This window comes from Photinus pyralis, unplaced genomic scaffold, assembly GCF_008802855.1.
Source record: "Photinus pyralis isolate 1611_PpyrPB1 unplaced genomic scaffold, Ppyr1.3 Ppyr1.4_LG2, whole genome shotgun sequence".
Taxonomy (NCBI): domain Eukaryota; kingdom Metazoa; phylum Arthropoda; class Insecta; order Coleoptera; family Lampyridae; genus Photinus; species Photinus pyralis.
Window position 1 is genome coordinate 21136397 of NW_022170403.1, and position 16981 is coordinate 21153377.

Consider the following 16981-nt stretch of genomic DNA (forward strand, 5'->3'; position numbering starts at 1 on the left):
TTTTTTACTATTGTTTACGTTTTGTCCGTCCGTCCGACCGATTTCTGCCGTTTTGAACTACTTTTAGGGGAATGGTCCTGAAATTTGTTGCAGTAAGTAGCCTAAACCTTGAAGGTGTGCCAAACGGCCATCAAATTTCGCTGTCGGGTGAGGGGGAGGGGGCAACGAAAGGGATCGTTTTCTACCAACTACCGCTCTTCTTTCTGACCCCTTATTAAAACCATGGTCTAATGAACGGCCTCAATGAAAGGAATTAATTTCTGCCAACCATAGTCCTCCTCGACCCCTTACCGTGATCGGAAAAGGGTACCCACAAAGGACGATGGAGACGTCTGGAAGAAATATATCCATTGGTGATGTCAAAACTTTAAGAGGGAAAAATCGAAAACGGTTTGTCGGAAAAAAGTACTCTCAACGGCAAAATGAATCGACTGGCCGAGACATATCGATTGGTGAAGTCGAGGCAAATACCTTGACACGGAAGTGTCCGAAGAGGGTACTCATAAAATGCAAGTGGAGCGTCACGACAAGGCATATCTATTGGTGATGTCAAAGTTTTTCTGCAAATATCTGCAGAATGGAGTGTCGGAAGATTTTTAATGTGTGCCAGACGGTCTTTAAATGTTTGGTGGCTCTTTGCCTCCTCCCCATTAATCACCTACTAAGAAAGTAAACAATGATAGCATGCTTACTACCTTATAACCCAACCATTTACTAAGCTATTTCTGTTTAAACAAAATGCGCTTTATCTACACCGGAGTTGTGCACAATTTATACTTGTTTTTTCTTTTAGTTTCAACGCGTAAGCGAGCAATTGTATTGAAGGATTTCAGTGAGAATATTTGACGATTACAAAAATACATTCCTTACAATTGTATTCAGTCCCTGTTTCATTTGAAAAAATCAATTTCATGTAGCATCACGTCAGTATTGTTGATTTTGGCAGACTTTTTAACATTCAATCCGACGAGGCCATGGTACAGGACGCTAAAGAAAAGCAGTCAAACGTCAAAAATTTGAAAAAATCGAATAACTTGAAAACCTTTGATGCTAGGTGCAGGGAAATGTGGTATCTAATGACGTAGATTTTCATGTTCATTTCGAAAATGCAATAAAATATAGGGTGTTCTATTTAAAATAAGAAAGTTGGTATCCACATCCGGTAAACCCGAGGGTAAACCGGAAGTGAAACAATTATGATAATTTTTTTTCGAAAGATCACGAAAAACTATATTTGTATGCTGAAAATTTTCAGATTATAATTATTAATGGAAGTCACTTTTAAGTAACGGTTTGCGTGAAACAGCCAGTAGTATATCACTTCCAAGAAACACTCTAACTTTGGTGATAATGAACCGATTTAGACCAAACTTTAAGGGTTGGTGTCACTCATAACTATCCCGGTCAAGTTAGTGATCAGCCAAGGAATCTACCTACACCTGATCGGCCGAGCCGAAAGGGATTTTTTAAATCTTTTGAACCACTGTGATCCTATTCAAAAAAATGAACGGTCTAAAACTATTTTTCATAAATTATTGAAATCCTCGGATATAAATAACGCCAACTGGATTTTTGCAGTTGAACTACAAAATTGAATTTAAATATTTTTCCGACCAACCTCATATAAATTACAAAAAATAAGGTCGTAAAATTGCTTGTAGAATCAAAGAATGTACAAATACACAATGTAGTTAAAATTACGAAATTTTATATTAATAAATATTCTAATCATAATTACCACTTTTCAGTTAGCGATTATGTATGTACACCTGTCACACGGTCACTATCGTTATTGTGACTGATTCGGAAATGAAGGGGTACCATGTCATCGACCAAAATAACGCATTAAGATGTTGCTCTGCCAGAATTAAAAGAAAGTAAGAATTTTGGCAAAACAAGACTCGCTGATGGGGAAGAGCAAAGGAAACAATTTAAATTCTCGTAAGGGAAGCCGCACCAGTGAAAATGGTTATAGGTATTTGTGTTTCCCCCGTACGAAGTGTTCAATTTGATGGTGGCTCAAAAATATCGTAGTGACCAAATAATTTTAAATGTATGATCGACATTCCCGATAAAAATTCTTCAGCCAAAATAAGGTACCAATAGCTTTTTCTCTGAAGAGAGGGTAATTTCAAGAACAATTAATGTTTTGTTGAAGTGAATACCATACCACGCAATACCTATAATAGAAAATGCCGGTTCTAGGAAACATCAAGGAAAAAGATACGCTCGTAGAACATTCGTATCGCCAATTTAATCTATACTTATATACCCACCCTTACGATGCCGCATATCAGTAACGTCAGATGTTTGAAGGTATAAATAATTTCCTTTGACAGACCAGATCAGAGAGTTGAGTGAGTTATGTGCTTCGAAAGCATCATGAACAAAAACGTACGTATTCAGTCTTTTTATTTAAAAGATGTCTTATTTATACACTTCAGTTTTTCTAATGTTGTTCTATTGTTGTTTGCTGTTATTATGTACCTAAAAATTTCAAAGATAGAAAATTTGCGTAAAGGAGGAAAAGTTGTAGGTATTTCATAATCTTGTTGAAAACTGTTGCACAACTTCCCTTTTAACTTTGCAGTGGCAACAGAATTTAAATTAAAACTTATATCTAAATACCTATTTAAAGAACAATAACGCGCAACTTCACACCTTTAGGCCAATCACCCGCATACCAATTAGTGAAAGATATAGTATTTTACATTATTAGCCAGGTAAGTGAGTTTTTACTGGCGATAGGAGAAGTTGACTGGCGAGCCATTAGGCGAGCCTGTCATCTCCTAGGGCCCGTAAAAACTATTACCTGGCGTATAATGTATATTTTATTTGTTACTCATTTGTACACAATAGTAAACGTAAATAATTAGTTCTTAAATTGATCTTGAAGAAATGTCTAAAATATCATGTGATCCATGTAACAGAGACTTCGCATTAATTCTGGCCAATGAAATTACTAGATTACTAACTTGTAAAATTTTTACAGGTCTGCTGTCAGTTTTACAGGTCTGCTGTCAGTTTTACAAGTCAGTAGCGTTTAAAGATGACGTTTACCCGTTTGCGTTTTGTCTTGTTAATCAACGTTTACAACTGAGTAACAAATAAATATAATTACGTAGATGATTGGCATTTTTGATTTTTCAAAGTCTGTCATATTCCTTGGCATACTTGATATTCTTTAGTTTTAAATTATTAGGATTTTTAAAATCCAAATTCTTTATTCCTTGTTTATTCTTTACACTTTTTCTCATACTTGATATTATTTTCCAACTCTTTAAATTTTTTTTTTTTGAAAGGAACAAATTGTTTAATGAAAATAATAGAACAAGAACAAATTACATATAAGAACGAGGTTTTAAAACATAATAAATTTCATGAAAAGAATTACTAAAAAAAGGTAAAGTTCCTAAAACACATTCGGCGTTGCCTTTTTGAATTTCTATACCTATCCGTTGGTAAATAAACTGGGTTGAGCGGGACTCTCCTGTTTTTTGCCTGAGTCTTTTACCAATTGCCGCTGTCATCATTTTGGCTTCATTTCCCCACGGACCCATGGTTTCTACAGCGAATCCGTTAAAAATAAATGTAGGTTCTAAAGCAGCGTAAGTATTTTTTTTTCTGCGTTCAGCTAAAGCGGCTGCAGAACCTGCTTTCTTCACCGAGGAGAAGAGATATGAAGGACATAAGGTATCAACACAAGTGAAGTCCCATGCCAGACATCTTCCTTCCATCCAAGGTGTTAAAGTTCTCCCATCGGGTCGTTTTTTATCAATTCCAAAAAGACGAGCAGGTTCTAAGATGACTGAATAACCAGCCTCATGGAATGCTCTTTTCTGACATTCTAAGATGTTTCGATGGCGACTGTACTTTCCTGTGTTCTTCTGACAAGATAAAGCATGATGCCCAAACTTATCCATATTGGCACCACATTTACAAATATGAGGAGTACAAACTGTAGCACCTAAGCGTAAAGCAACACTTATCTGCAAAACAGAATCTTCAAGATGTGTGGAGATTTGCCTTGCAGGAAGAGCTTGTAACCAAGCGCCTGACTCTTTTTCTTTCAGTGCTAACAGCCTTGCTTGGTGTACTGGATCATTCACGAATTTATTGAACAATTGATCGAATAACTTTTCAACCAAAGGAGTGTCCCAAGATTTTTGGATGTGACGAATTTCTTCAACAGGTTCTTGAGATTCAGCAAGTATCTTCCATTGGTTAATTGTATCAGAAATCCATTCTGCATCATTGAAATCAATAATCTGAGAAACGACAGGAAGCACGTAAAAGATCGAAGCCAAATAGGCTGGAAGAGCTAATCTTTCCGTACTTCTGACTCCCAAACCATTGCCGGACACTCTCGTATCTTTTCGATTATCCCTATGCCTCGAAATTGCATTTTTTTTGTTCCAGATCTATCCTTCTATCAGATGTAAGATCTTCAAATTCTTCAAATTTTTCAGAGTTCTTCAGATTCTTAATATTCTTCTAATCCCTTGGATGAAGCTGAGTTTCAAATTCGTAGGGTTGTATGGATGTTTTCGTTTCTTCGAATTATGCCGATTATTTCTTGATTGTTAAAATTTCTTCAGGCCTACAAGAATTTGCATATTCTAAAAGTTCTTCGAATTTTTTCGATTTTGCATATTAAAATTCGCCATATTCTTATGATTCTGTTCCGATTCTTCCAGTTCATTTGTTCCTTCAAATTCTATGCTCTGTTTGAATTCATCATGTGCTGCGGATCCTTTTGATATTTCTGATTTTTCCACTTCTTTGGACTCTTTAGACTCATCAGATCCTTTTAATTTATAAGTTTATCAGATTGTTTTCATTCGATTTTTCCCAATCTCTTAAAATCTTCACAATTATCCAATTTTTAAGAGTTATTGTTACCCATGTGCCCAGTGCCCATGCGGTAAGGTTATTCTTTCCCGACCCTACACGGGAACATTTTTGAAAAAAACGGTTATATTAAATGAGTCAGAGAAAACAAAAACTCGCAACAAAGTGAAACAGACCCCTTAAAAACATTATACACTCAAAATCCTCGGCTCTGCATTTTGATCTAAATGTATTAGAATTTTAAGCAGAATTACAAATACAATAGAATATAGGGTGTTCCATTTAAAATAAGTACGTTGACATGCACTTCCGGTATAGCCGGAAATATCATTAACTTGAAAATATTTTTATTTAAGTATAGTAGTATACTGTCAAATTTTGAAAATATTCCGACTTTTCAAGATATAAATAGCCGGTATTCGTCGTGGGACAAGGACACCCTGTATTTTTCATCCACTTTATTGCAGTATTTTTGTGTGTAGGTAATTCTATTTTTCCAATCGTATAAAATAGAGGATGTTCCAAAAGTTACTATCTTTTTACAAATATTGCATACTGGAATGTAAGTTTGACTTTGTAGTTACAAACTGTTCGAGCAATCCTGAACGCAGGAAACTTTGAAACCCAAGACGATATAAGCAGCACGACCACATTATACGAATGAATGCGCAAATACCCAATTTCATGGAGTCGATAGTACGAGTACTACGAAAGTTTGCATGTCAACAGTGACGCAGACGTGAACAGAAGACAATAAATATATTAGGCAGTTTTTATTGATCGATTTGTTCTAATCCCAATTTAAACTAGTTGTCCTCCTGACTTGACTTTCCGGCTACTTTTAAAACAGTCATTGCAATTATATTTGGTCATAGTATAACATTTAGAAAATGGCCTCTAGCGCCTTTATTTTGAACCCGACGCAAAAAGTGTAGAAGCCTTTTTTCTCAAGACACATCATTTTTGTAATTAACATTTTTCACCCTGATGCTTACTTTCAGCACAGATATATTTACGTATATCTGTGGTAGTACTAACAGTTTGCATGTCAACAGTGACCCAGACGTGGACAGAAGACAATGAATATAGTAGACAGTTTTTATTGATCGATTTTTTCCATTCCCAATTTAAAAAATATTAAAAATTTTTGCTTGGCTTCTGGAGGAAATACCTCTACTAGGGGTCAATTCTTCGGATAATCCAATTCTTCAGTTTCGTCGGACTTCAGATTCTGGAAATTCTTTGACTTTGTTGGCTTCTTCCAGTTCTTGAGTTCCCATTGTTTGAATATCGTAGATCGTACCACTTTTTCCGAATCTGAATTTTAATATTTGGGATTCTCCCAAATCTGCCGATTAATACAGATTCTTTAGATTCTTCCGTTTCTTCGGATGATTCGGAGATCCTTCAGAGGTTATTCCGTTTCTACAAATTTTTCTGCTTCTTCAGATGCCTCGATTTGTTCAGATTTTGAGTTTCTTCTGGAACTTCTTGGGAAGGTAAATTGATCAGATAATTCAAATTTTTCTGAACCCTGGATTGTTTCGTTTCTTTATAATAATGTGTCATTTTCCTGCCTTTTATGTAAATAAGTATTTCCCGACATCATCATGATACCTTAATTATCATGCCTACTTTATGCCAGGAAATTTTAGTTTCCATAACAAGAGTAGTAACACTTTACCTGATTACTTTTCCAGCCTCATATCACATTGGTAACATGACTCCTTTCAAAACTGACATTGATATTAATCAAAAGTTCTATCTTTGCATATAAATTTGATATTCAAAGGTTCTATATGAAAAAGCAATTTCGGAAAAATGTAATACAACACTCGTCAGTACAAAGACACTACTTGACTCGGAAATTGAAAGTACTCGGCCCGAAAGGGGATTCGTACTTCAAAATTTCCTCGCTAGTAATGAGTTATTTTTCGTGACTGTTAAGTAAACAACAATTATTTTTGTATTTTTGCGAAAAGGCTACCATATTTGATGGCAAAATTTTGTGATATTTATTACGCCAATATTTGCAAACATTCACGTATTAACCATGTCTTTCTGTATTTTAGGTATTAATATGGACGGTTATCCTGGTTGGGTGTATTGATGAAGTATTAGCCGAAATATCCTGCGAAATAACAGAAGTAAAATCGTCGACCCCGTCCGAGCATGATCTAAGCGATTTCTACTATGATCATGACAGTAGCGAAGTGTACGAAAAGTTATACAGTTTTGCAATATGCGAAGGTGGTGAAGTTGACGCCGACTATAAAATCAATATCCACACATCAGAAGAGTTGAAGTATATAATATTTCAGAACAGTAAACTCACAACAGTTCCCGTTCACATATTTGCATCGTTACAAGGTGTTCAAGAAATGTATTTAAATTCAAGTGAAGTGGAAACGATTCAACCGGGTGCATTTACTGGCCTTTCCAACTTAAATCAAATATACTTACAAGATAATAATATTACAAAGTTATCCGCTGGGATTTTTAATTCATTATCTAAGTTAGAAATACTAAACGCGGCGAACAATGTATTGGAAAGTGTAGAAGAGCATACCTTTTTGGGAGTACTTAATTTAATGAAATTAGATCTGCACAGCAATAATTTAAGTTACATTTTACCGAATACCTTTGCAAATTTGCAAAAGTTGGAGTACGTAGACCTATCACAGAATTATTTACTTGAAATAACATCCAACGTTTTTGCAACAAATCAGCTGTTATATTTGAATTTGTCTTGTAATAGCATCCAGAATGTAACTTTCTCGCACTTGCCCAGTTCATTGCAATTTTTAAATTTAAGTCACAATGTTATAGCTGAGGTAAGCAATTTATCTAATCTTCTTAGTTTGTTACAGTTGGATGTTAGTTTTAACAAAATAACTCAAATTTTTTTCGCCGTTCAAAACCAAACTGAAACATCGGTCACTTACAAATTGATCGATTTGGATATAAGTCACAATCTAATACCAAACATAACACTGAATTCTTTTAATAGCCTGCAAGACCTTATTAAACTCAACATGGCGAATAATTTGATCTCCGCAATTTCAATTGGGTCTTTAGACTACCTTCAATCACTCATATTCCTTAATATGTCAATGAATAAGATTGAGGAAGTAGATTTTGGCACATTTGGGAATTTGGAACGTTTGAACACGTTAGATATTTCCAACAATGGCTTAAGTAATTTCCAAGAAAGTACCCTTCATGGCACCAAAAATCTTACACATTTGTACTTATCTGATAACTTGATAAAGTCTATAGATGCGCCCTACCTAAAGGCTCACTGTGGATATTTAAAAACCATATCTCTACATAACAACCCATGGAACTGTTTAATTTTAGGCAAGCTGGTTAAAACGTTCGAAACATATCAAGTCACCGTTATACGCGGACCTACAACATTAGCACAGCACGTCAATGGAATACGTTGCTATACTAACAACCTTACTGAGCCGCTCGAATATATTAGCACAGCAGAGTCGACAACTAAAAAGTTTCTACTTCCAAATATGCCCAACGTCTCTACATACTTCGACTCCCTCGCTGAAAATATTAATACAACTTTTAATACTTTCTTCAACAACTTTCATCAACTTGAAGATACACTGCGAAGTTCTTCGGTTCATGCGTTCCCAAATTTTGAAAACTTAGATGCCCGCTTCAAAAGTACCAGTTTTTATAAATTTTTTACCATCAAATTTGATCAAACGGATTTTTTCCGTCATACTAGCAAGTACTGTGCAAATGCGGAACACGAGAAAGTCAAGATTATTCCAAAGCGCTTGGAATCAAATCCACCAAGTCCTTCGGACAGCGATAAATTTGTATCTAGGTTAGATGAGATTCTAGGTACTTTTAAGGGCAAAGTTACCGTTTTCATGATACTGGTTTTAATTGTGCTTGTTACTGTTACTGTCTTGCTTGTCTTATTGTATCTAAAGGTTCGCTCAATCGATAAATGCATGTTGTTGCAAAAACGCAAAGAAGAAAGCACGTGGTTCGATGCGCAGTTGGAATTGATTTAAGAATTGTGTAAATCATTTTTGTTCTGAGTAAACTTACAAATAATTATAAATAAAAGTGATCACATTTTTTTTTCACTTTCAACACGTAAGCGAAGAACTGTATTGAAGGATTCCAGTGAGAATAATACAAAAATACCTTCCTACGACATTCAGCTTTTTGGGTCCATTCGTAAAGTGAAATTGCATTTTATAATTGCCATCCTGAGTACCGCGATTATAGTGAGAACACATACCAAGTTTAAGCGAATATATGAATCCCACATCAATGGCGTGTATTTTTTTCATCCTTTATTCCATGACCCAACCGGGTCGGGATCTTTCAAAGGGAAAGAATACTTTTGCCTTATACTAATATTATAAAGATATATCGACTATCTCCATCACCATTTTTCATCTTCGGTAATAATGAATAATAATAATAATGAAATGGAATAATATGATGGAAAGTATGAACTTCACACATCTGGAAGTTACTTCGTAAATTAGGAGGTGCTAGTACACATACCCATAACACTCCAACAATTTCTCCGAATAAAATTGCCTCTTGTTTAATTAAGATATCAAATTCAATAAAACTAAGCAACAATACACTTCGCAGAATGAAAGTCAATTCAACAAAAGAAAACGAGCGCTGCGATTTCAGGAAAACTGTCTACTCCCATTATTTTAGAAGAAGTAACTTTAGCAATTGCGACAATGAAAAATCAAAAAGCTGCAGGATTTGATGGTATCTTCCCTGAATTTATAAAACATTTAGGAAAAGTAGCTTTAAATTGGCTAACATATTTTATTAACAATAATTTAGAAACAGAGATATTGCCAGAGGAATTTAATAAGAGTAGAGTTATTGCGATTTTAAAAACTGGCAAGTCTAACGATGACCCTTCAAATTATCGACCAATATCTTTATTGAGTGTTTGTTACAAATTATTCGAGAGAATTATGTATGGTAGAATACAACCTATCATTGAAGCAGTTCTACCACATGAACAAGCAGGATTCCGCACTAATAGACACTACTGATCAAGTAGTCGCCCTAACAACACATATAGAAGCCGGATTCCAAAAAGGTTTAAAACAGAGATGGCCCTTGTGGATCTTACGGCTGCTTACGATACGGTATGGAAAGACGGTTTAATATCAAAACTATATGATGTACTAATATGTAGTAAAATTGTTCGCATAATTGAAAAAATGCTATCAAACCACAAGTTTAGAGTTTTTGTCGGAGAAAACAGTAGCAAAATCCGTTTACTCAACAACGGACTTCCTCAAGGTTCAGTATTATCTCCTTTATTATTTTTATTTAATCTTTACATATATGATATTCCAACAGCCATTTCAAGAAAATTCATTTATGCGGATAATTTAGCGATTACTTTTCAACATAATGACTTTAAAATAATTGAAACAAAATTAACGGAATACCCAACATTTCATGAAATGGAGATTACTTCCCCAATTCCTCAAAAACTGAAGTAACCTGTTTTCATTTAAACAATCACCAGAAAAACTATAAAATTTACTGTATTATTAAATAATGTTAATTTAAGACACAATTTTCAACCAATCTACCTGGGAGTAACATTGGACAGTTCACTAACGTATAAATTAGGTACACATTGAGAAGCTTAGTCAGAAGTTACAAACTAGAAATAATATTTTGTGAAAATTAGCCGACACAGATTGGGGTGCAAATGCTAGAACCTTAAGAAGATCTGCTTTAGCTATTGTTTATTTAACTGTAGAGTATTGTTGCCCAGTATGGAAAAATAGTCACCATGTCTCAAGGGTTGATACATAACTGAATACAACAATGAGAATAATTACCGGCACATTTAAATCTACTCCTATACCTTGGTTACATGTTCTCTTATAAACATTGCTCCACCCAATATCAGACGAGAATTGTTTTTTAAAAAATTGTGGGAAAAATATAAAAATAACGCTGATTTCCCCATAAATTTAGATCTAAATAATTTACCTTTTTATCGATTAAAATCACGAAACCCGTTATGGAAAGAAGACTACATACATTCAAATGTATATTCCATTAAAGAACGTTGGAAAATTTTTTGGATACAGCATAATAACACAATTTTTAATCGAAATTTAATCAAAGAACCGTCCAATGAAGTTGCAGGACTTGATCTTCCAAGAAAAATGTGGGTCAAATTAAATCGTATAAGAACAGGACATGGAAGATGCAATTATATATTACACAAATGGAATCCAGAACACAATCCAGCCTGCCTATGCGGGGATCCTAAAGAAACCATCCAACATATAGTTGAGGAATGTCCAAATTCTAAGTTTAATCCCGGTTTTGAAGCACTTCATCGCATTTCTCCAGAAGCACTAGACTGGATACAAAATTTGATTTGTCCTGGTAAGAAATTAAGAATTAGAATTAGTGTAAAGTGACAGTATGAATATTTACACTTCTAATTCTTAATTTCTTACCAGGACAAATTAAATTGTATAAGACTTTAAGCTGTTGTAACCAGTCTAGTGCTTTTGGAGAAATGCGATGAAGTGCTTCAAAACCGGGATTAAACTTAGAATTTTGACAAAGGCCCACGAAATGCGAGCACTTGTTTAGATCGTACCTACTTCCTCCTTTACAAAATTTGCACAGCAAGTGCGCCAATCAATTAAATTGTACTTATTTATAAAGTCAAAGAATAGACGCAATAATTCATTTACACGCATGTTTATTAACTTCTACTTCTTAAATTACACAAACAAATAAAACGGCAACGACTACTATTATAGAAAAATAAAGCAAACGTAAACTAACAATAAAATTAGATGAAATACATCATATCAATGATGTACCTACCTATTTGCAGCAAAATTTCACCAAAATTCCTGATCAACCTTTGAATAATGTTAAATACAGGGTGTCTCGCTTGCCATTTCTTAAACTCGGACCGCTACTTGTGTTACTTATGTTACTCAGGAAGCCATACCCTTATTGTCGGCATCATTTCAACCTATAGGGCATTTAACTTCATTTTTTGCAGTACGCTTAATATTTGTTAACTTCGCCATTTTAAAATGTAAAATACTGTCAGTGTCAAGGTTTGTACTTGTATTACTTTTTTAACAAGCAATTGTAGCCAGAAAAGACTTTCATTAGTTGAGGAAAGGTTCCCATGACGGAGCATGCCTTTCCCCTTTGTAGCCTGTAGGGCGAGGCTACCTTTTTGATAAAGAAATATGTATGTGGATCTTACATCACCGGTTTTAATGGAAAGCAATTTACCAAGTTCTTTAGTGAGTTGCAAAACTTTAGCACAGAAGAGTTCCCACTGCACTGCAAAAGGCACAAAAAAATAATTTTGTTTGATTCTATTAGAAAACTTCCGAACTTTCTGTTTGGTCGAAGTAACCACTGAACAAGATTTGTTTGTAGAATTTGGTAGATGAAAAGGAGCCAATGTGTCCGAGCAAGTAGAAAGGAATTATGTCGTTAATTAAAAAAATGAAAGATAAGTCAGCTACTACTCCGAAGATAAGTAGAATATGGTTTCAGTTCCGATGGGAGAAAACCGCCAATTGGGACTCAAATTTCTATGAGTTAGTTTAGTGTATTCATTTTTTTCATTTCCTGACTATTGGCGTAATTTAAGCTGAATCGGTGGTGCAACATAAAACATCATTTTTTTTGAGTTCTTGGTAAGTTGTGCTGGCCAAACGCAAAGAACTCCAGGCATTTGTAACATAATACCATAATATACTATGATAATACGTTACAACTTGCAGATATTTGGGGGCATTTTCGGCACGAGATCGTCGGCTCCGTTAACTTAGCACCACCATTTCAAATTTCTGACTAAAGACAGATTGCGCTAGAATCTCTATGGCTAGCGCCAGCTAGCGCCACTTTGAGTTCAGCTAGCGCCATTATAGATTTTGCAGAAAAGCCCTTGACTTTCGGGGGGTGCTATGTTAACGCTAGCACCACCATTGCGTCCGATCACTTCCAAAAGCAAGCGCTGTGTTTGTCAGACCTAGCGCCCGCTAGCGCCACAAATTGTAGAGCTAGCGCCACCCCCCAATAGTGAGGGGAGCAATTTTTCCTAGCACCACCATTTTGTCTTTTCATGTAAAATTTTGACGTTTTGTGTTCTGCTGACCTAGCGCCAGCTAGCGCCACTTTGAATTCAGCTCGTGCCATTATAGATTTTGCAAAAAAGTCCTTGACTTTCGGGGGGTGCTATGTTAACGCTAGCACCACCATTGCGTCCGATCATTTCCAAAAGCAAGCGCTGTGTTCATCGAACCTAGCGCCAGCTAGCGCCACAAATTTTATAGCTAGCGCCACCCCCCAATAGTGCGGGGGAGACTTTTTCCTAGCACCACCATTTTGTTTTTTCGGGTAAAATTGTGACGTTTTGTGTTCTGCTGACCTAGCGCCAGCTGGCGCCACAATTTTAGAGCTTCCATCACCCTCCAATAGTGTGTGGGGGAGGGGGCACCACCATTTTGCCTTTTCGGGTAAAAATTTTATGTATTCTGTTTTGTAGACCTAGCGCTCAAGATAACCTAGTGCAATTATAGATTTTGCAAAGAGCCTTTAACTTTTGGGGGTGCTATATTAACGCTAACACCACCATTGTGTTCGATGACTACCAACAGCAAGCGCTGCGCTGTGTTCTTTAAACGTAGCGCCAGCTAGCGCCACAAATTGCAGAGCTGGCGCCCAATCCCCAACATTTTTGTTATTTTGTGTTTTGCTGACATATCTCCCAGATAGAGTCAAAATCTTAGGAGTTGGCGCCACACCCAAGTAGTCTGGGACAGTTTTTCCTAGCTTTATGACTTGGCGCCACTGAAATATTTTGGATTCATTTTCGAGTAAAACGAGTGGTGCAGTAGCTGAATCTGCGGCAAGTATAAAAATAAGGAAATACAGTTCAATTATAGAACAGAACCACATTTTTATACCTTTCGCAGTAGAGACAATGGAACCTGGGAAAACGCATTACCAATATTACTGGGGAACCCCGAGCTACCACTTACTTACGACAAATTTAAGTATTGCCATACAACGTGCAGATAACGCGACCAGTCAGTGTAATGGGGACTACGATCCCCGTGAAAGAAAATTATCATTTATTATGAATTTTTAATTTTAAAATTTCCATAGGTATTACTGTTTCTTGTGAAATTTTTCCGTTTTGTGCTCTACTCACTACACAATTCTTTTTGTAAATCACAGTATTAATTTCACTACCACAATATTGCGAGCTAAATCGTTTAGAACACAGCGCAGTACAAAATAACCATAACCAGAGCTGGGCAGTATTCGATTTTGTAAATACTTTTTAGTATTCAAATACTTTGTAATTAAATACTTTTATGGAAGCAGTATTTGTATTTGTAACTCAAATAATTTTGCAAATTTTTAGTATTCGAATGCTTAGCAAAGTATTTGTATACTTCGTAAAGTATTCGAATACTTCGCAAGGTATTTGAATACTTTGAGAAGTATTCGAATACTTCGTATAGTATTTGAATACTTTTAAGTAATTCAAATATTTGACAACTATTTAGAAATTTTTAGAGGAAGTTTCCGTTATCAAAAAATTAAATATAAAAATCCGATACAACATGAATACCGAACGAGCCTGGAGTGAAACTTTTTGACCCGATACACACGGACAGACGGACGGACAAAAAAGGATCTGTTTCAAAATCGCTAGAATTAATTTCAGAAAGGTGTACGTGTCATGTGCACCACGTACGATCGCTTTGAAAACTGGTACACGTATTCTTAAGGATATAACTGATATAAGACAGGTTCTGGTACCCCCTATATAATAATATAATAACAATAATACGCTTTTACTCCCCTTAAATTTGTATATAACAATAGAAATATAAAAAAAGCTAACCTCAGCTCAGGGAAAGGGACTACTTTCAGTGCATAAAACGCTGTTCTTCCATGTTGCCTCTATACAAAGTATAACTTGACATTTTTTAAGTATTATTAAGACTTTTATCTAGTACTATTTTAAATTTTTAATGTATTTGAGTGACAAGTATTCGAATACTTTTTATAGTATTCGAATATCTTTGGTAGTATTAGAATATTTTGAAAGTATTTGAATACCTTTGAAAGTATTCGCATCAATCAGCATATTTATTTGTTAATTCTGCTAAAAAACAAAGAAGCAGATTCTTATATACTTATGTGTAATGTGCAAATAATAACCATAAGGCATATGTATTTTATATGATTAATACACTCCATTAATATACGACCAATCAGCTTGGTGATTGTTTCAAATTCTAAAATTGTAGTGGTTGTAAAATTTACTGTCTTTTATTAATCTCCCTAAAATACACTCGATCTTGATTTTAAGTCAGGATAATTTTATTTTTAATTCACTCAAATTTTGTTGCCTCCTGGAAAAAACTCTCGAAAAGGATAATATTAATAAAATTGCTCCAGCTAAAACTGTCGTGATTTTATCACACTTTTGGTCTCGATTTTTTTCGGTGGCAACAAAACTTTCGTGTAAGAATAAAATTATCCGATTAAAAATCAAGCTCTTGTATATTTGCTCCCGATAAATTATATACCTATGTATGTACGTCGCGTCGACTACTATCTAAAGGTGTTGTTTTTAACAATACAGATATACCAAACTTTACACAATTGACGCGCCTGTAAACCCTTGATGTGACAAATAATTTACAACTTTCGCGCATTCATAAAGGGTTTAAGTAAGTTTGTACCTGCATACCTCACCGTCTGTTTACTTTGAAATGAAGGGATGTTCATATTTACAATCTTGCTACTTTACATACAAATTTTAGTATTTTTATTGGAACTTTTGTACTTTAAACAGAATGATCAATCCAAAAAGTAAAGGATTTCAAATTAAAATAATTTGTTTAATATTTCCGATCCTAAGAGGGACAGATTTGCACATTCGGGTTTAAAAATGGTAAAGAGTTTGACCATCCCAGATGCGGTGTCTGTCCGTCTGTCCGTTACCACAATATCCCGATAACGAATGGATCGATTACGATGAAATGTTGTAGTTGGATTCTTTATCAAATTTGTAGATCGAAGTTCGTGAATTGGCAATATAGCGCAAAAAATAAGGAAGGCCCTTTTGACATCTGCGTGGGTTTTGAACCGAATTGCATGAAATTCAATATGCGTATAGCTGTAGCGATATAACACGCAATTCCAAAAGTTGTGCCTAATCTATCAACAGTCACAGTTCCCTTTTTGCATCGACGTGTAAATAAATATAGAAAACGAGCTCCTGGCTACAGCATGTGCAAAACCAAATTTTGAACTTGGTGGTAGTTTTGCTTTTATTTAAAGTGTATATGTATGAAATTTCATTTAATTGCTTCCATAAATAAGAAAATTGGCACCGCACATCATGCACAAAACCAAATTTTGAAACTGGCGTTAAATTTGCTTTTATTCCAAGTTGCTATGTATCAAATTTCTTTTAAATGCTTCCATAAATAAGAAAGTTTTCATTCCAGTTTGTAAATGGTCGAGATGCGAAAAGGGCACTGTGAATGTTGATCGATTAGGCTCAACTTTTGAAATTGCGTTTTATATGGCTAAAGCTATACGCATATTGAATTTCATAGAATTCGGTTCATAACTCACAGAGACGTCAAAAGAACCTTCCTTATTTTTTGGGCTATATTGCCAATTCACCAACTCCGATCTACAAATTTGATAAAGAATCCATCCATTTCATCGTAATCTGTCAATTCGTTATCGAGATATCGTGCTAACGGACAGACGGACAGACACCGCAAAATTATAAAACTAGCTCTAAAATAAGTGGCGCTAGCCGGCGCTAGGTCAGCAGAGCACCAAACGTAAAAATTTTACACGAAAAGACAAAATGGTGGTGCTAGGAAAAATTGCCCCTCACCCTATTGGGGGGTGGCGCTAGCTCTAAAATTTGTGGCGCTAGCTGGCGCTAGGTCTGACGAACACAGCGCTTGCTTTTGGAAATGATCGTACGCAATGGTGGTGCTAGCGTTAATATAGCACCCCCCGAAAGTCAAAGGCTTTTTTGCAAAACCTATAATGG

The 16981-nt window shown here is 35.3% G+C and overlaps 1 protein-coding gene across 1 annotated transcript; it reads left to right on the forward strand.

Annotated features, from left to right (window-relative positions):
* The first annotated feature begins 2205 nt into the window (after positions 1-2205).
* LOC116164246 (toll-like receptor 6) lies at positions 2206-8915 on the forward strand. Its single transcript, XM_031478392.1, has 2 exons — positions 2206-2394; positions 6924-8915. Exons 1-2 carry the CDS (start codon positions 2365-2367, stop codon positions 8892-8894), a joined length of 2001 nt encoding a protein of 666 aa, XP_031334252.1. The 5' UTR covers positions 2206-2364; the 3' UTR covers positions 8895-8915.
* The last annotated feature ends 8066 nt before the right edge of the window (positions 8916-16981 follow it).

Bases quoted from the DNA above. Each gene is read 5' to 3' on its own strand.
- LOC116164246 (XM_031478392.1), top strand. From the start codon at position 2,365: ATGTGCTTCGAAAGCATCATGAACAAAAAC. The intron at 2,395-6,923 runs GTACGTATTCAG...TCTGTATTTTAG, and splicing joins AAAGCATCATGAACAAAAAC to GTATTAATATGGACGGTTAT.